This window comes from Sceloporus occidentalis, unplaced genomic scaffold (assembly GCF_023333645.1).
Source record: "Sceloporus occidentalis isolate IW3139 unplaced genomic scaffold, rSceOcc1.0.p SCAF_3, whole genome shotgun sequence".
In the NCBI taxonomy this organism is placed as follows: Eukaryota; Metazoa; Chordata; class Lepidosauria; order Squamata; family Phrynosomatidae; genus Sceloporus; species Sceloporus occidentalis.
Window position 1 is genome coordinate 27311916 of NW_028316983.1, and position 20403 is coordinate 27332318.

General features: G+C 38.6%; 1 protein-coding gene across 3 annotated transcripts in view; it reads left to right on the forward strand.

Annotated features, from left to right (window-relative positions):
* PREX1 (phosphatidylinositol-3,4,5-trisphosphate dependent Rac exchange factor 1) overlaps positions 1 to 20403 on the forward strand; it is a 288057-nt gene that overhangs the window by 218562 nt on the left and 49092 nt on the right. For all 3 annotated transcript variants that reach the window (XM_089513873.1, XM_089513874.1, XM_089513875.1), the window contains 5 exons: positions 3659 to 3751; positions 11944 to 12092; positions 16287 to 16372; positions 17080 to 17216; positions 19528 to 19699. In XM_089513873.1, coding sequence (XP_089369999.1) covers positions 3659 to 3751; positions 11944 to 12092; positions 16287 to 16372; positions 17080 to 17216; positions 19528 to 19699 — 637 coding nt within the window. The remainder of the gene's footprint in view (positions 1 to 3658; positions 3752 to 11943; positions 12093 to 16286; positions 16373 to 17079; positions 17217 to 19527; positions 19700 to 20403) is intronic.

The following is a 20403-nucleotide window of genomic DNA, read 5'->3' on the forward strand; positions in this document are numbered from 1 at the left end:
CAAGTATAGGAACTCTTTTACTATTTCTATTTCTTCATTGTCTAGATTGAATTTGATAAGCTCCTTTGTGGTCATTATTTTTGTTTTCTTTATGTTCAACAGTAAGCCTGCCTTTGCACTTTCTTCCTTGACCTTTCTAATTAGTTACTCTAGGTCTTCAATGTCTTCTGCTAATAGTATTGTGCCGTCTGCATATCTTAGATTGTTCATGTTCCTTTCTCCTATTTTAATTCCTCCTTCTTCTGTGTTCAAGCCTACTCTTCGTATCATACGTTATGCATACAATTTGAAAAGATAGGGTGACAGGATGCATGTCTGACCCTTTGCTAATTGGGAACCATTCTGTTTCTCTGTGTTCTGTTCTAACTATTGCCTCTTTTCTTACATACAGATTCTTCATCAGGATTATTAGAAGTGCTGGCATTCCCATGTCTTTAAGGGCATTCCATAGCCTTTCACGATCTATTCAATCAAAGGCTTTACTATTATCTATAAAGCACTTGTTAATTTTCTTTTGGAATTCCCTGATGTACTCTATTATCCATTGTATGTTTGCAGTGTGGTCCCTAGTGCCTCTTCATCTTTTGAACCCTGCTTGGACCTCTGGGATTTCTCTCTCTATGTATGGTTGGAGTCTATTTTGCAGAATTTTGAGCATGATTTTGCTTGTGTGGGAGATTAGTTCTATGGTCCTATAGTTGCTGCAGTTTTTTGTGTCTCCTTTCTTGTGGATGGGAATGTATATTAATCATAGAAATCAACTCTGGGTGTTATGGTTCAAATTCCAGCTTGGCCATGGAGATCCACTGGATGACCTTGGGCACGCCACATTCTCGTAGCCTGAGAGGAAGGCAATATCAAAGCTCCTCTGAACAAATCTTGTCAAGGAAACCTTGTGATACAGTCTACCCTCCCCATACTCAAGGGATCTGTTCTGAAAATCCCCCCCCCCCCCAATGAGAAAAACAGTGTCTTAAGTCAGGAACAACTTGAAGGCACACAACAAATATGTTGATACATTATTAAACAATTAATTCAATGGAATTTCTCTAGTTAGGACTAACCAACAGGATTGAAGCCAATATTTTCTTTTCTTTAATTTTCTGAAATTATGAGCCATTGCAATAAAAGGAAATTGATGATGAACTAATACTAACATATAAAAATAAAGGTATCCATGAGGATCTGTAACAACAAAAGAAAGGCCAAAATCCATATGTGAACAATGCTCTTATTAGAATCAACCATAATTTCACAATTGTGCAACTTTCTGAGTTCTATGCCCCTCTCATTTTTTAAAAAAAGGCTTAGTCTGTTGAAGAATTCTAGAGAGCTTGAAAACGTGCACACTATTGTGAAATTGTAAAGATACTGTCTGCCTGAAGATTTTGAACTTGATTCTATAAGAACATGATGACTCTCTTTTCCTCTCTTTTCAATCAGTCCTGAAGTACTATAACTGGAACAAGATAAATGTAGATGGGGTGATGTTTAATTCCTGGCAGATTGCATGACCATTTCATATATTGTGGCAACATATATATATATATATATATATATATATATATATATATATATATATATATTAGGATTTTATAATCTATGCTTAAACGAAGCTTTTAGAACACAGATATTGCAAAAACATTAAAGCATACTAGCCCAAAATTAACAACCTCAAGTTAAGGTTCAACTTTGCTCTCCCTCTTCCCTGTAGTGCAGGTGAGATAAAAGCAAAATAACAACAGAGATGGTGTACTGATGTTCTTCATTAATAGAGCTCCATAATTAGGGTACTCAAATTAGCTTCCATTAAAGAAGAGGGTCAAATTAGAACCCCATTTGAACATCTTAGCATAAGGGACATATTGCATCACAGCTCAAAATGTTACTTTTGGCACTGCTTCTGAGAGTTGTAGTGCCAGATGTAACTTTCCAAAATGTAAATTTCCCAAGTTCTGCAGTTTATATAGGAGGAAGCATGCCTAAAATGATTCTTACCATAGCCATTTAGAGTTTTAAAGGTTAAGAACAGAAATGCATTCAGGAGCCAATCCAAATCTTAGTCACGACCATCAGCTCACACCTCCAAACAAAACTGTTGCCATATATGTAATGAGCTGAAGCTGCTGGGTTTTCAAGGGGTGTAATCTCATACAGTAGTTTTAACTTGGGAATTACTAAAATGTGTAAACGAGAAATGCTAATACTCGGATGAAGAACAGAGACTTGGAAACTGACTTTGTGAACTTCAAAGTTGAGCACTTTACAAGCTTTTATTCTTTGGTTCTGATTTTGACAAGAGATTTCCAGGCTTTGCCCTCTCCCGCCCTCTCTACCATCTTTTCCCAATCTCACAAATCCACCCAAAGTTCATTAACTCACTGAGAACAGCAAGGCAAATGGGAAGAAGAGCAGACTGGGGCTGTATAGACGGTCACTAAAGGGTGGCAGGATGCCGCCCTTTTCCTTGCCAATTGGGGCCACGGCAGTTGCACACCATGGCCCTAATCTGGCCTTTCTGCAGCACAAAAAGAAGCTGCAAAAAGCGGCTCCTTTTTGAACCGTGGAATGGGTGCCCTAGTTGCTGCTGCGGAGCCTTTTCACTGGTTCTTTGGTGCATCTCATGTAAGCGCTCTGCTGAAGACACAGCATGATGCCAGCCGCCATCAAGTCAGGTGGGTGGCATGCGGGCAGCATCCGAGTGGCCAGTGTGCAGACGCCATGCCTCCATTCTGGCTTGAGGCTGGCTCTTTATGCTGGTCTGTTGAGGCTCAGAGATAGTTATTTTCTCCTTTCTTCCCCTCCCCCTGCCTCTTTGTTATTCCTGCATCCTTGCTAATATTAAAATGGAGTACAGGACATGGTGGAGATGTAGTTGTCCCAAACATTCCTCCTCCTGTCTGTAGTCTTCTGTGCCCAGTCTCCTTATTTGTAAGTGTGAAGTGGCAACTAGGAAAGGTGGGGACCTCCCTCTACTCCCTGAAGCTAATTGCTCAGGACTTTTTCTCTTTTGCTCTGTGATACTGGGAGGTAAACATGGAATAGAGGAATGTGCACAGACAGAGCAGGGGGAGATGAAGGTGGGAAAGAACAAGCGTCAACATCTCTTTCTTCTGTGCTATTTTAAAACTTACGGTAAGACCTCTCCACTTCCTCTTTTCTAGAGCAGGCATGTGAAATGAAACATATGCCTGCCACTGTCATGTCTAATTTGGCTCTCAATCTGTTTGACTCTCAATCTGTTTTTATTTGATCTGATTTTTGTAGCAATCAGTTCATTGTGTATAGAGTTAAAAAAATGCACACTTAACATTATTTGTATTTCTTCCTGAGCATATGTCACCCCATTTAACAAGCAATCACATTATTGAAAACCTTCGTCACTTAGAAGAGTAGATGAAAATAGTTGGCTAAAGAAGCATATTACTCATTATTATCTTCTAATGGTTAAGTTCTTCACAACTTTTTTTTCATTTATTACTGTAAAGTAATGGAAACAGATATAAAGATTTTGTTTCCAGTTGATACTGAGGCTCATGAAGAAGGAGATGTAGTCAGATAGCTGACTGTTGCATAATTCATGACCAAACTCATTAATTTGTTAAATAGTCTACAGATTCACGACTGATGTGTTGTTTTTTCCCATTACTCATTCCAGGTTTTGCCAGAAGAAGATGACTATGGATTTGATATAGAAGAAAAGAACAAAAGTATTGTGGTGAAGACTGTTCGTCGGGGCTCACATGCAGAGGTGAAATTTTGTGTTATTTATAGACAGTTCACCTTTTGGCATTAGGAAGAAAAAGTACCTTTGTGGTGCTCCCCAACTATCACACAGAAGTTCAATTTCATTTTAATGGCAAACTCACTATAATTATCTTTAGTTGCTCTTGCAATAAGTTGCCTTTATTGCTTTTTGGTTCCTGAAATCTTTATTTTTATTTATTATTCTTAAAGAGTATTTGCATCAAGTGACATGACAGTGTTCTACTCTGTCAGTGCAACATGCTAGGTTGTAGATGTAGACCACTGAGTCAACCATAAGAATCTGTTTCCACCTCATCCTCTAAGAAGAGGCTGACACTTGAATTTTTCCTCCTCATAGAACAAAAAACATTTGGTTGGAGGGCAGAAAGGCTTTTAAGATAAGGAAAATAGAGTAGGATGAAAGAGTGAAATATTCTAACACCCACTTGTCCAAAATAATTTCCTTTTTTTTCAAATTAGCATCTCTTTGTAACTGCTTTGAAGTTAACAATGGCCCAAGACAGAGGGCCAGGAAGCGCCGGCATGGGGCTGATAGTTGGGTTAGGAAGCGCTCAGGAACCGTACGCTCCCTAACCCTACTACGTGTGAGTGCTGCCATGATTATGCAGCCCCGCTCGCATGGGGCGTGTATCCATGATGTATCCTGTGCAACATGTCCAAACACGTCACCACTCCACTACTTATGGTACCTTACCAGTGACACAGAAAGGAGCTCCATTTCGGAGCTCCTTTTTGGCACGCGCATCATTTTGCTGCTTCTCCATGGCCCAGAAAAATGCCAGATCAGGGCTGCAGGGCTGCCGGCGAGGCTGCCTTGGTCCCAATCCAGTGTGAAAAGGGGCGGCTGCAGGCCACCCCTTTAGCATTTGTCTGTACAGCCTGATGGCGCAGTGGTTAAATGCCTGTACTGCAGCCATTCACTCAAAACCACAAGGTTGCGAGTTCAAGACCAGCAAAAGGGCCCAAGCTCGACTCAGGCTTGCATCCTTCCGAGGTCGCTAAAATGAGTACCCAGACTGTTGGGGGCAAATTAGCTTACTTGCTAATTAGCTTACTTGCTGTTCACCGCTATGATCTTTGGAATAGCGGTATATAAATAAAACAAATTATTATTATTATTATTATTATTATTATTATTATTATTACTAGAAATCCTGAGCCTGATAACTAGTCAAGTAGTGTGGGAGGTTCAGCTGCAGATGTTTGACTCCCAAGTCATCTAGGCCTTTAAAGATAATCATTGGCACTTTGACTTGCACCAAGATGAGTTGTTAACTGCCCTCAAATGTACCCCAAGTCATCCAAGATTCCCTGTCCTCCACTGGTCTGCTTTGCTGTTGTTAACTGCTTTCGCATCAGTCTCAACCCATGGCAACCCTATGGATGAGACATATGCAGGTCCCCCTGTCCTCTATTGCTCTTCCCAGCTCTGTGGTCTCTTTAATAAAGTCCATCCATCTAGCATGCGACCTTCCTCTCTTTCTACTTCCCTCCACCTTTTCTAACATTATTGTCTTTTCCAACAATTCATGCTTTCTCCTGATGTGTCCAAAGTATGACAGTCTTAAGTCTTGTCATCTTGGCCTCTAGGGATATTTCTGGCTTGATCTGCTCTAGGACCCATTTGTTTGTCCTTTTGACTGTCCATGGAATCCTCAGCACTCTTCTCCAGCACCACGTCTTAAATGAGTTGATTTTCCTCTTATCTTCTTTCTTGACTGTCCACTTCTCATATCCATATATGGTAATAGGGAATACAATGGCTTGTATGATTCTGATTTTTGTGCTGAGTTGTATGTCTTTGCATTTTAGGATCTTTTCTAGTTCTTTCATTGCCACTCTCCCCATTCTTAATTTTCTTCTGATTTCCTGGCTGCAGTTCCTGTTCTGATCAGTGTTTAATCCCAGATATGAGAACTCTTTTACTATTTCTATTTCCTCATTATGTAGTTTGAATGTGTGTAAGTTTTCTGTGGTCATTTTTTTTTGTTTTCTTTATGTTCAACAGTAAGCCTGCCTCTGCACTTTCTTCTTTGATCTTCCTTAGTAGTTGTTCCATCTCTGTGATGTTATCTTCTAGCATTATGGTATTGTCATTATATCTCAGATTGTTGATATTTCTTCCTCCTATTTTCACTCCTCCCTCTTCCATGTCCAAGCCTTCTTTCCTTACAATATGTTCTGCATATAAGTTGAATAGGTAGGGTGATAGGATGCAGCCTTGTCTGACTCCTTTGCCCGTTGCTCTGCTTACGTCCTGTAAATTCAGGCTCTTGTCCTCCCTTTCTGAGTCTATCTGTCTCATGATGTGGCCAAACTATGACAGCCTCAATTTGATCATCTTGGCTTCCAAGGAGAGTTCAGGTTTGATCTGTTCAATGACCTATTTGTTTGTTTTTTGGCTGTTCACATGTATCCTCAACACTCTTCTCCAGCACCACATCTCAAATGAGTTGACTTTCTTCTTACCTGCTTTCTTCACTGTCCAGCTCTCACATCTGTACATAATGATGGGGAATACAATGGCTTAGACGATTCTAACTTTAGTGCTCAATTGTATATTTTTACTTTAGGATCTTGTCTGTTTTCATAGCTGCCTTTTCCATTCCTAGTCTTCTTCTGATTTTGTGACTGCAGTCTCTGTTCTAATCAATATTTGATCCAAGGTACAGGAAATCTTTAACTATTTCTGTTTCGTCATTGTCTATGTTGAATTTGTGTAGATCCTCCATGGTTATTATTTTTGCTTCCTTTATGTTCAGCAGTAAGCCTGTCTTGGACTTTCTTCTTTGCAATGCTTAGGAATTGTCCAAGTCTGTGTTATTTTCTGCTAGTAGTATGGTGTCATCCACATATCTTACACTATTGATCTTGCCAAGAAAGCCCCATTAGGGTTTCCATAAGCTGGAAATGATTTGAAGGACCAGAACAACAATAACAACAACTCCACTGCTAGATAGTGTATGTGTATGATTTAATAGTTTGTGAAGAGAGGAGGAGGGGAGGAACATTAGTATTGAGGTAACAAAAGAGGAAGTGATAAGAGAGACACTTGCATTTCTCTGTGGGTTTGTTTGTTTGTTTTGGTGTGTGTGTCTCCAGGGTAGGTTTACCCTGATGGAAATTTGTCTTGATAAGCAGTCTCATTTATTTGTTTATGTGATGCTGTTCCTCCCAGAAGTTAACAAGGACTGGGTAGGTTCGGGGACATGCTAATTGAAAAGCAATAGCAATAGAAAGTACATTTCTATACCGCTTATCAGTGCGCTTAAGCACTCCCTAAGTAGCTTACAAACTGTAAGCTAATTGCCCCCAACAATCTGGGTACTCATTTTAGCGACCTCGGAAGGATGCAAGCCTGAGTCGAGCTTGAGCCCTTTCGCTGGTATTGAACTCGCAACCTTATGGTTTGTGAGTGAGTGGCTGCAGTACAGGGCTCCTGGTTGAAGAATTCTGGGAGTTGTAATCCGAAGAAGTAACTTTTCCAAATACTAATTTAGCTAGATTCCCTGTGTTTCCTATTCCTATAATTATTGGCAACTCCAGTGTTGTCTGCTTAGATTAGTGAAATATTTTATTAATGTGAGCCTTTCTGTAAACCATAATCTCTCCATAATTTCTTTGGGCAGATACCTGTAGAGCATTTAAATTTTTTAAAAAAAATCCTTGCTTTGAGACTACAAAAACATACAGTTTTCTGAGGAATGTTTTTCTTGACTTTCCAAGAAAAACTTGCTTTCACCCATCTGCCTTCATTTCCAATTTGACCTCAAAATATTGTTGCAAACAAGAACTGAATACAAATTCAGGAGGACTGTCAGCTCAGTTTACCAAGATTTGAAACTGAGCAATAATGCCTTTTATTGCATTCTTTGGCTCTTTAATTGCCTTTTGATACTACAAAGCTATCCAGCATATGGTTCCAGGCCAGCACAGCAGCTGTAGACCATTAAGAAAACCCTTTGGTGACCTGATGTTCTCTGGGGTGAGAGAATGTCCTGGATATCTAACAAGTACAATGTATACCTCTAGCATTTTTCAGTCTTTGGCACAAGTTTGATTTCAAATAAACCAATATGAACTCCTTAATTAGACAGCTTGTAATGGCATTAAATATGGACCAATGGACCCAGGAAATAAAGTCTAGGGTCCAAAACACACTGCAGAAATCACCCATTTTGAGATTGCTTTTACTCATTTGGCTCAATGTTAGAGAAATCTGGGAATTGTAGTTTTGGGAGACATTTAGCCTTCTCTGTCAGAGAGCTCTGGTACCACAGTAAACTACACTTCCCAGGATTCCCTAACACTGAGCCAGGGCAATTCAAGCGGACACAAACTGAATTATTTCTGCAGTGTGTTTTGGACGCGAGTTGCTGATATTTTTTATTCTGTATAAGACTATCTGCATGCTAAACTGCAAAAATAACAGAAATATCCATTATTTTGGAGGTCCAAATTCTGTCCCAAAAGTAATTACATTCTTGGATTTGTATAATTGTAGATAAAGAGAAATTTGTATTATGACTGTTACGTTGGTTAATTTATTCTAGAGTTCTGTTTTACATAGTTCCAGTTTTGGCAGCCATAAAACACAGAACAAACACTAAAATTTCAATCCCAACTGTGGAAATTTTAGTAGTCCTCTGGCAAGCATGACCCCATATTTTCAAGCATATTCTCATAGCCATCAGGACTTGGTAGTTGCTGATACTTTTAATAAAAACTGAAATTCTCAGGAAGCTCTAGTCGGAAGTAGTAACGTGTAGCATTACTTTCCCTGAATTCCTCTACCATACACACTACCGTGTCTGTAAACAGATCCAAGGAATGCTTGCTGTTTCATTCTAATCCTGCCTATGGACACATGGAAGATTCTTTCACAACATTTTTAAACAATGAAAGAACAAATATGTGAAATATTATTTCACAATGATGAGGGATCTCAGAAGCTGACAAAGACACTTGAAACCTGTCTTGTTTTGATTTGTTTATAGCCTCTTTTGAATAAAATCCATGAAGATATCTCACTTTCTATTTTTGTGTCCCTTCTTCCAAATGTATTCTCTCATGGAGCAAAAATGTATCATTGGAACTGGTCCCAACATACCCCAGCCAACTCTTTCTTCTTGTCTTCAAGCTCTAAATTTGTTCGAAGCAAGTCAATATTTATATAAATACTGTTTTCCTCCAAACATCTTGGTGATGTAAAATTTCTGCTGTGACTAGATTCTCTCCAGAGTTACTGAATTAGTTCTAGGTATCATTTTTAAAATTTTCCTTCTAACACCATGAGGTTTACATGTATATACAAATTTTGCCTGGAGCACTGCGATGCCCACAATTTCTCTTAGCACTTGATCCAGTGACAACTAAAACCTCATAATCAGATGGAACTTGTTTTTTCTTGTATTACTCTATACTGTGGTTTAAGAACATCAGAAGAGCCATTCTGGGTAAAGGACTATGTTATCCATCATCCTGTACATACAATGACCTGTGGATTCCATATAAATCTCTCTCCTCCTCCTCTTCTTTAATTATAACCCACTTTACCTTTCCACCCAAAACCAGGACTCAAGGTAGTTCACAAATTAAAACAAATAAAATATGTCTAAATACAAAAGTTAATATTAGAATGAAATTTTACTGTCCAATTTCAAGCATGCTATTAAAATAGCAAGAGCAGTTTTAAAACAATATAGTTAAAAGCAATACAGCACCCTATTGAGATCTCTTCCTTTGAAAACTTGAAATTTTTGAAAGCATCTGGGAATGAAACATGTCTTTGTGTACCAGTTGGAAGACAGCTGATCCCTGTTGATCTAAAATTCCAGTCACTTGTATCTGTAGACTGTGAAACCAATAGATGATGATGGTGATGATATGTAGAAGATAATAATGGTGCTGACGATGATGGAAACAATGACAACAGCAACACTTTGTAACAATTTGAAGTGTTTTATCACTTTGCATACATTCTTGGTAATTTTATAGCGATCCAATAAAGTACGTAGCGTTATTTTGTTCATTACATGTGTATAATTCAGATACAAAGAACAGATATAGAGTTTATATCAAGGGGAGACTTCATGATTCACTGCTAAGTCTCTCAGCCAGTCCAGCTTAGCCACTTTGAATAGCATGCTGCATATATCACAGACTCACACCTGTTGTTAAAAAATAGAGACATTTCTTTTTACCTAATCACCATGTATAGGAGGAGAAGTGAAACCTGAGTGCAGGTACTTTGGTGCTGCCATCCATGTTCTGTAATTTCCTGTATCTGTGATTTGTCACACAAACGTTAGCCAGATAATTGCTTTTGAAAAAGAGGGATGCTTAATAACTGACTCCTTAATGCTAATACCACTTTTAAATCAAGCAGGCTATTCACTTACACAGGCACAGCTGACGTTTTTATTATGCACTCAGACCAATAAAAATCAAAACTCTAGAATAGCTAAATTCTGAGAGGTGTGAATATTTACATTAAATAAATCAGGCAAAATGATCTGTTTCTGCTCCCACTCATTATGGCATGGGTCTGAGGGTTATACGGGACACATGAACACAGATAAGTATGGGTCTTATTCAACCATCACTTCTGTTTCTTGCATTTCAATATGTAACGCCCACACAAAATTTTAAATTTTTAAAAAAATAAATGTTAAACATTTTAATTTTTTTTTAAAAAAAGATAGATTTCTAGATTTTGGAGATTTAAAGACAGAATATGTAATGCCCACACAAATTTTAAATTTCATTTGGCATTACATATACTTTCTTTAAATCTCCAAAATCTAGAAACATCTCTTTTTTAAAAAAAAATGATAAAGAAATAAACAAATTAAGTTAAGGTACCCTGGAACTAAATCTCTGCCCCAAACTTTGCATTTATTTTAGGCTTTTGTGGAATTGCAGAATGCATTGACTAACACCCATAGACTGTTTTAAATCTATAACAAATTGTTATCTCCACACATGGTAGAATAATTTCCCTTTATAAGTAGTCACTGTAATATTTCATCCCTTTATGTTTTAATTCTGGAACTGATTTGTGGTTCATATAACCACAACATATTGGGATGAAGAGACAACCAATAAATAAATAAATAAATACAATTCAGCAGGGAACTATATATCTTGCTTTGAAGAAACAATTGACAAGCAGATGTTGGATAATTCATTGAACTGCATCCAGTCTTTTAACTCTTACAAAAAGCCAGCATCTCATATTGAAATAACAACATTAATCTGTAAGAAATAGGGAACAAAAACAGCATAAACAGAAAGTCATCTTAAATCATTACCAACATTTGATCTATTTAGATTTAGATCTGAAGGAACATTCATATTTATGGAGGAGTTGTTCTTCATTTGTGCAAAGCACCTAATTTACTAAGAGTATTTGTGCCTATTAATATACACACTGGTATTAAAAGTGTTAATTTGCGTATAAGATTGCCAAATAGGTGGCAATAATTCTGGTGAATTCAAAGCATGCAACTGACAGACAAAGTCCTGAAGTTTGAGGTCTACTGGTGGGCAATTTTAATCCTCCATATTATTCCTTGGCCTCTGCCACACAGAAATGACAGTAATTCATTTGTTCAGTATGTAAATGATGTCAGATGCCTTAGATCAGTGAACAGAGGAATATTTGAAAGTCTGTCATGCAGCAAAACTAGGCACTGCAGAATGCATGTCTGAAGTTGTGCACAATTTATGCAGGATATTGGGGCCCCCACATTGCAACTAGTGAACTGGAGTGTAGCCAAGAACTGTTTTATTCAAAGAGGTGGTCCATGGACCAGTACTGGTCCCCAAGCTGTGGGCTGCTAGTCCCTATCCAGAAAAGAAAGAAACAATTTTAACCAAGAGGAACAAATATGATGCTGGTCACTGGTACACTGGAAAAAATAATTGCCAGTTCCTCACATCAGAGAGCCAGAGAAGCATTAGAACATAACTAGCTAGAACACCAAACACTCCTTGCAAGAAAGACTCATGATAGAAATTAAGGAATCTTTCAGAGGAGTTTGACTGTATCATGAGAATTTCTTGATAATTATGGAACCCTAAACTGAACACCATCTACTCTACCCCTTGCCATATACTGTCCAAATGATGAAACATCAAGAATATTCTGTAATATCTAATGTGTCATTTCAGATGGCTGGCTTACAGGTTGGAAGGAAAATTTATTCCATGAATGAGGATCTGGTGTTTCTGCGTCCATTTCAAGAGGTGGAGACCATCTTAAACCAGTCTTTCTGCTCTCGGAGGCCTCTCCGACTTCTTGTGGCAATGAAGTCTAAAGAGTAAGTTCTCCAAAATGTATAGTCATGTCCTTTGTCTACATTACAGGCTTATTCTGAGCAGTTAATAGGTAATTAAAACTTTTATGCTGAAGGAACCAGATCTTTTTGGATCTCAGAATCTAATCAGGCTTTGGCCTGGTTAGCACTTGGAAGCGAGACTGCTAGGGAGTACCAGGTGCTGCAGGCTATATTCAAATGAAGGCAGACTATTTTAAAATAAATCATACCCAGAAAATCCTATGATAGGGTTGCCATAGGTTGAGGGTTGTCAAGTTGAAGCCACATAACAGCAAAAACCTACAAAACATGATGAAAATCTGCTGTTGAAAGCAAAGGCAAAGCTTATGTGCTTTACATTCTTAGAATCATAGAATCATAGAGTTGGAAGAGACCACACGGGCCATCCAGTCCAACCCCCTGCCATGCAGGAAATCCAAATCAAAGCATTCCCGACAGATGGCCATCTAGCCTCTGCTTAAAGACCTCCAAGGAAGGAGACTCCACTACACTCCAAGGGAGTGTGTTCCACTGTCAAACAGCCCTTACTGTCAGGAAGTTCTTCCTAATGTTGAGGCGGAATCTCTTTTCCTGTAGCTTGCATCCATTGTTCCGGGTCCTGTTCTCTGGAGCAGCAGAAAACAAGCTTGCTCCCTCCTCAATATGACATCCTTTCAAATATTTTAACAGGGCTATCATATCACCTCTTAACCTCTTCTCCAGGCTAAACATCCCCAGCTCCCTGAGACATTCATCATAGGGCAAGGTTTCCAGACCTTTCACCATTTTAGTCGCCCTCCTTTGGACACTCTCCAGTTTCTCAATGTCCTTTTTGAATTGTGGTGCCCAGAACTGGACACAGTATTCCAGGTGGGGCCTGACCAGAGCAGAATACAGTGGCACTATTACTTCTCTTGATCTAGACACTATACTTTTATTGATGCAGCCAAAAATTGCATTGGCCTTTTTAGCTGCCGCATCACACTGTTCACTCATGTTCAACTTGTGGTCTGCTTGGACTCCCAGATCCCTTTCATATGTAGTTTCATTCAGTTTCATTCAGCCAGGTGTCCCCCATCCTATATCTGTGCATTTTATTTTTCTGCCCTAAGTGCAGTACCTTACATTCCTCCGTGTTGAATTTCATTTTGTTAGCTTTGGCCCAACTTTCTAGTCTATTCAGGTCATTTTGAATGTTGATCCTGTCCTCTGGAGTATTAGCTATTCCTCCTAATTTGGTGTCATCTGTAAATTTGATAAGTATGCTCCCAATTCTGTCATCCAGGTCATTGATAAAGCTGTTGAATAACACTGGGCCCAGGACAGAGCCCTGTGGGACCCCACTGGCCACTTCCCTCCAGGATGAAAAGGAGCCATTATTGAGCACCCTTTGGGTTCAGCCGGTCAACCAATTACAAATCCATGTAACGGTTACTTTGTCTAGCCCACATTTTACAAGCTTGTTTGCAAGAATGTCATGGGAAACCTTGTCAAAGGCCTTACTGAAATCAAGATATACTATTTCCACAGCATTCCCTTCATCTACCAAGCTGGTAATTTTATCAAAGAAAGAGATTAGATTTGTCTGGCATGACTTGTTTCTCTGAAACCCATGTTGACTTTTTTTGATTATGACATTACCTTCTAGATGTTCACAAACCCTCTGTTTAATGATCTGCTCTAGAATCTTTCCTGGTATTGATGTCAGACTAACTGGACGATAATTGTTGGGATCCTCTTTTTCCCCCCTTTTGAACATGGGAACAATGTTTGCCCTCTTCCAGTCTGCTAGGATTTCTCCTATTTTCCAGGAGTTTTCAAAGATTATTGCCAATGGCTCCGATATTACATTTGCCAGTTCTTTTAGTACCCTTGGATGTAGTTCATCTGGTCCTGGAGACTTAAATTCATTTAGATTAACAAGGTATTACTCTTCTATCTCTTTACTTATTCTGTGCTGAAATTCCCCTATTCTGTCCTCTGCTCCATTATCCTCAGGTTGAGCACCCGTTTCCTTTTCTGAGAAGACTGAGGCAAAGAAGGTGTTGAATAATTCTGCCTTTTCTCTGTCCCCTGTTAGCATTTTGCCATCTTTTCCACGCAGTGGCCCTCCCATTTCCTTCTTCTTCCTTTTGTTGCGGACATATCCAAAAAGCCCTTTTTATTCTTTTTAACCTCTCTAGCAAGCCTGAGTTCATTCTGCGCTGTAGCTTTTCTGACTTTACCCCTACACATGCCTGCTATTCCTTTGAATTCCTTTTTTGTGATTTCCCCCTTTTTCCATTTCTTCTACATGTTCCATTTCAAACTTAGCTCGGTTAAAAGTTCCTTAGTCATCCATCCTGGTTTCTTGAGACACCTCCCGTTTTTCTTTCTCACTGGAACTGTTTGAAATTGTGCCTTCAGTATTTCCCTTTTGAGAAACTCCCATATGTCCTAAACTCCCTTCCCTTTTAGTATTTCTGACCACGGGATTACCCTCAATACTTCTCTAAGTTTACTGAAATCCGCTCTCCTAAAGTCTAGAATACGTGTCTGACTATGCCTGGCTTCTCCTCTCCATTGTATAACAAACTCCAGGAGAACATGGTCACTTCCACCTAAGGATCCCACCACTTGCACCCCATTAAACAAGTCATCCTTGTTGGTTAGGATCAGATCTAAAATAGCTGACCCCCTTGTTGCCTCTTCCACCTTTTGGACCATGAAATTATCTTCCAGGCAAGTGAGGAATTTGCTAGACCTTGAGGATTTTGCTGAGTTTGACTTCCAGCAAATATCAGGGTAGTTGAAGTCACCCATCACTACTACATCTCTCTTTTCTGACTGTGTGGTCATCTGTTCTAGAAAGATATCATCCAATTCCTCAGTCTGACTTGGGGGTCTGTAGTAGACTCCCACCGTAACATCCTTGTTGTTTCCCTGCCCTTTAATTTTTATCCAGATGCTCTCCACCTGGCTTCATGACTGATGTCCTGGATCTCTTCACTGGTGTAAATATCTCTTACATATAGTGCTATTCCTCCTCCTTTCCTGTTTGGCCTATTTCTCTTTAAAAGGTTATACCCCTCTATTTCCACATTCCAATCTTATCACCTGATTGTGTATAATAAAAGCCAGATATTAAAAATTAAAACTCATGCCATGCTACTAACATTAAAAGAGAAATCTATCTTTAATTCATTTCAGTTGATTACATCAGCACTAAAGACAGAGGTGGGAATCATACAGCTTATTGGTTGTACACATCTGACCCTTTGATGGGTTCCAGGTAGCCACTGAGACCCCCCAGGATCCTCTAGACCTCAGTGTGAAACAAGGACTAAACAAAAATCCCTAGTTAGTGGTGGCTGGGAGAAGCACTGTAAAGCTGTCTGAAAACAATTGGAAATGACTTGTGGTTGACTGAAACTTCACTTCCAGTTGCTGCTAGAAGCAATGCTGTGACCTGCTGAGGCTCTAGCCGAGCCAAAATTGAATTGCAAACTCTCAGCACATGCCCATTATGAGTTAAGGGAAGCATACATTTTCCATTAATGAAAAACTTCCCAGAGTAGCATTTCTACTTTTGGAAGAGAGGGTTCATTGGGTGCCTGCTTTATTACTGGCTGTGTTATTTGCATATCCTTTCTGGAAATATTTTCATTTATTCTTTTTGAGTTAGGACAGAATACTGGGGGATATACATGGTGAGTATCCCTTATCCAGAATTCAATAAAACTGAAATCTTCCAAAACTCAAAATTATCCATGTGGGTGGGTGAGACAGTGACACTGTTGATTTCTGATGGTTCAGTGGACAGAAACTTTGTTTCAGATACAAAATTATTTAAAAATATTATGTATAAAATTACCTTCAGGCTATGTGTATAAGGTGTATATGAAACATAGGTGAGTTTTGCATCTAGAGTTGAGTCCCATTTCCAAGGTATCTCATTATGTACATGCAAATATTCCAAAAAAATCCCGACCCTCCCCCAAAATTCAAAATCCAAGCGTCTTCGTGTCCCAAGCAATTTGGAAAAGGGATACTCAACCTGCATTTATTTGTATTACTTTAGTCACAGACTTCTTCTGTAAAATCCAAACTCAAGCCATTCCTGAACAGTGGTGATGAATAATGTACAACCAAATTTTGGTAATCTAAGCATCAAAATCATTCTCTTCCCACCCCCCCCCCCCCCATTATGTTTTGCAGGATTATAAAAATCCCAGACTGCAGTGAAATGTTGTGTTTCCAGATACGAGGAGTAGCACCACCTTATGTTCATGCTGTGGGACGAGGTAATAAAAAGGAACGTGAAGCAGAATGGATGTCTGTGCTGATGGATAAACTGTATTCCTGCATGACAGGAACACCAGTGGGATGTGGAAGATGTGGCCCTCTGGATGCTTGGACTATACTTTCCATCAGTCCTGACCAGCATAGCCCACAAGCATAGATGGGAATTGAAATACATCTGTCACATGTTCCCATTCTTGATATAATAGCAAGGGAAACATAAAGGGAAAACACAAGATGTTGCTGGATTAAATTTTTTAATTTTGCTATGACTAGGGCTCATAGGAGAAGCAGGCCAGCTTTTGGAAAAGTTAGACTTTGCCTGCCCCTGAGAGTGAGCCATTATATACAGTGTGGTAGTAAAATGGTGTCGCTTATATAAAATGGCAAAATCAAGATTTGCTTTAGGAATTTATATATTTTTGGAATATATTCAAGCAGTGAATTATTGAATCAATGGATAAAAATTCTGTGGATACAGAGGGTCACCTGTACCTCAATGGCACCAAATGAATAAACAAATAAATGATGCTAATGCTGGTAATAGTTTACTGCCCTTTTATGACAACCAAAATATCTCATTTGATGCAGTTGCCTCATTGTCTATTGGTAGGGTGAACTCTGCTCCCTGTGTCCAAAAATCATATTTCTGTCAGTGTTTACTGTGTTGCCATATATTCTTAAACCTTCTCTTGTCCATCTCTTTAAGGCTCAGAAGCAGCAGCTGTGGGTCTTCACCCAGGACAATGTATTCTGAAAGTAAATGGAAATAACATGATGAATGAAAATTACACTGAGGTCCTGGAGCACTTTACATCATATAGAAACAAGCAGCAGGAATTTCTGGTGAGCTCATGGGTGTGTAAAGCTGATTAGGGAGAGGGAGTTTTCTTATAGTGAATGGGAGACATGGCAAGGGGGAGAGAAAATATATCATGCTGTTATGAAACTAGGCTGCTGAATAAATCTGCTTTGAATTAATCCTGTCATGAATCAGGGAGCGTACTTAACATCCACACAAAGTGGAACAGTGTGAATTTCCGTCAGCCAGAAGTATTCCTATTCATACAGCAACAGATTGCTTCCCCCCCAGCCTTAGAGATAAAAATAGAATTTGCTTTTTGGACACTTCCCATTTTAAAATCACTTGAATGTTTTTGTAATGTTGAAAGGCAAAGCTTGGCCACCACTCACCTTCTAGAACCAGGCTTCATTTTGGAATCTACAGTTCTTTCTCCAGTGAAGTTGAGTGCAATTTATATTTCTTAGTAATTGATTCCTTTCATTACACTGTTAAGCTAAACTTGTACCATGACTTTAGAGATAGCTTGTTTCAGTTTTCCCACAGGTTGCTGCCTCTGAAATGTTTCTCTTTCTTTCTTTCTTTCTTTCTTTCTTTCTTTCTTTTTAAAAATATTTTATTTATAACATAGAAAACACATACAGTAAACTGAAACACATAGCATTATATACATGTTAATTGTTTTCTATTACATGGTTATAACCTTACATCAGTACCAGTCTTCTTCACTCTTTAAAGAAAACCCTAATACTTAATTCTGACTCTTAACTTATAATTCTTTCTACCTTCCATTATTGCTTAAGTCATCCTATCACCATCGTTCTTTAAATTGTTAAGTCTTCTCAGTGGATCTTTCTATTAAAACTATGAGAGTTAGAGAGGAAAAAATAGAAATAATAAAAAGAAAGGGAACCAAGAGAGTAAAATAATGTTCTTATTCTGAATTTGAAGTTGTTTTATTTATAGCAGTTTCCCATTTCACTGCAAGGCACTATATTATCAGACCTTGCCAGTTCTTTTTCCAGTATTTTGTCACTGGTAACATACTTTTTCTACTTCAGTTAATGAGTTATTGTTTAAACTACAGGTAAGTTTGTCTACCTCAATCATATCCATCAACTTAATTAACCATTCTTCAGTGGAAGGCATTATCTTTTCTTTCCAGCATTTAGCTAAAAGAATATGCACAGATGTCAACAGATATACAATTAGCTTCCAGTATTCCTTTTCATCTGCTTTCTCTAAAATTGAAGGTATATTAAGCAAGAATAGTTCAGGTTGCAAAGGGATGTTTCAACTAAGGGATTCCACCAGCAAAATGTCATTTCTGGGCTTTTGTAGCTAATCCTATCAAAGCATGTGCCACCCACCCTCTGTCTTTTCACAGAGAGTCAAAGTCAGATTACTTAGAAAAATTAACATACCTGACCTTTGCAATTTCAGTAGTAGCCATAAGAGAGAGTGATCAGGTCTGGGATGATGGTGTGTAGGGAGAAGGTATTTAACCTTTTCCCAAGCTCATGTTCATCTCAGGAAGGAAGCTGTTATTGGTACCACTGGCAGCTTCTCTCCAGGGTAAATAGCTTTTTGGAAATAAAAGTGTTTTTAATAGAACCGTAGTTTGGGCAAAAAAGTTAGCTCACCCTCTTCATGCTTCATAGTTCCACACTTGATGACCCTGCCCACTTCTGTGATAATTGTTTAAGAAAGTAATATTTCTTTGGCATCAAGACTTTGATTTATATATTTTGAAGCAGTGGGAGATGAAGTGGCTAGACATCTTACAAAATGCTTCTTCCCTGATCCTATTGTCCATTCTCTGCTCCCACCTGCTATGAGGACCAACTGTCCAAGAGACACTGTACAGGTACATTGTTTAGAGAAAGAGAATAGAGCCAAGGATCAGAATAGGATGGGCTGGATGATATGGCAGCTTCTTTTTTTACTGCATTGGGGAATGTCAGACTACAGATGCAGTCTCCAGACTGAAGCCTGGCAAATTTACTAATATGGATGTAATCAGTAGCTGCGAGGTTATTTGCAAAATGTGAAGATTTTGGGCGGCTCAGATACGAAGAGTAGAAAGTCAAAGGCAACAATAAGAGTGAAAAATATATATGGATGCAGTTATGCTTTCTTAGGTTTAATTTCTATAGAGAAACCTTCTCCATCCTGAATCTTCCAGATTGGTTGGACCATGATAATGACCAATGACCATGTGTTAAGGGATGATGGGAGTAGTAGTGAAATATATTTAGATAGTCAACTGGGTCATTCCTTTGGGGAGTCATGCTGAAGCCAATGCACAGAGAAACTTATGAGTGTGACTTCCTAACATTTCTGTTTTTTTGGAAGGGTTTCTATCAGTGGGTTTACCGGACCCATGAAGATGCTGAAGAGGACAGAGCTCAGCAGGCAGCTTCAAACTCATACCTGAATGGAAGTCATTCTGAATCTTGTAAAGGAGAACTCTCAATTGAAGAAAATGCAGATCTTAATCCTTTTAATGACAGCCAACAAGAAGAAGGTAAGAGTAAATCAACTTGCAACAGAAAGGATTTGTCTGATAAACCCTTGGCTATTGGGAGACTTGGCACAGGGGAGGTTGCCAGGTGCACTAAGAATACGTGCAATTTTTTTGGAAAAAGTTATCATAACCTATGCATTTGTGAAACAGTTTTGCTTAATAAAACAAGTGTCTACATATTATTTTCACCAGTACTTAGATGTTCTGCACATTTCCCCAATACACTCATTTTTGTACACAACTCATTTTATTGATGAACTGTATCACAAAATTCAGAGAAGTGCAAATATTGAAGTACTGCATTTCAGAATGCATACAGTATTTGTTCACAAAATGCTAACAGATTTCTCCCCCATCTTTATACAATGACAATAATATATAATTTATTATATATTATATCTTTATCTATATCACTCTCAAATGATTGAGTTATATATCATTATGTGTATAACTGAATCATTTGAGGTGACAGGTGGTGATTTCGAACAGGTGCTTTGGAGATGTATTGGACATTTCCTCAGCCAGTGAAATACAAGTGTGTGAGAGTAGTGGAGGAGTCTGGTTGACTGCTCAGTACTGCAAAGAAGGATACATGGAGTCCACTCTGCAGTTCCCACATAACTTGCAACACCACTGATGCCTCTTATACAATTGCAGTATATAACAGAGTTATTCTCCAGAACAGTGTGTTTGTTTCGTATTGA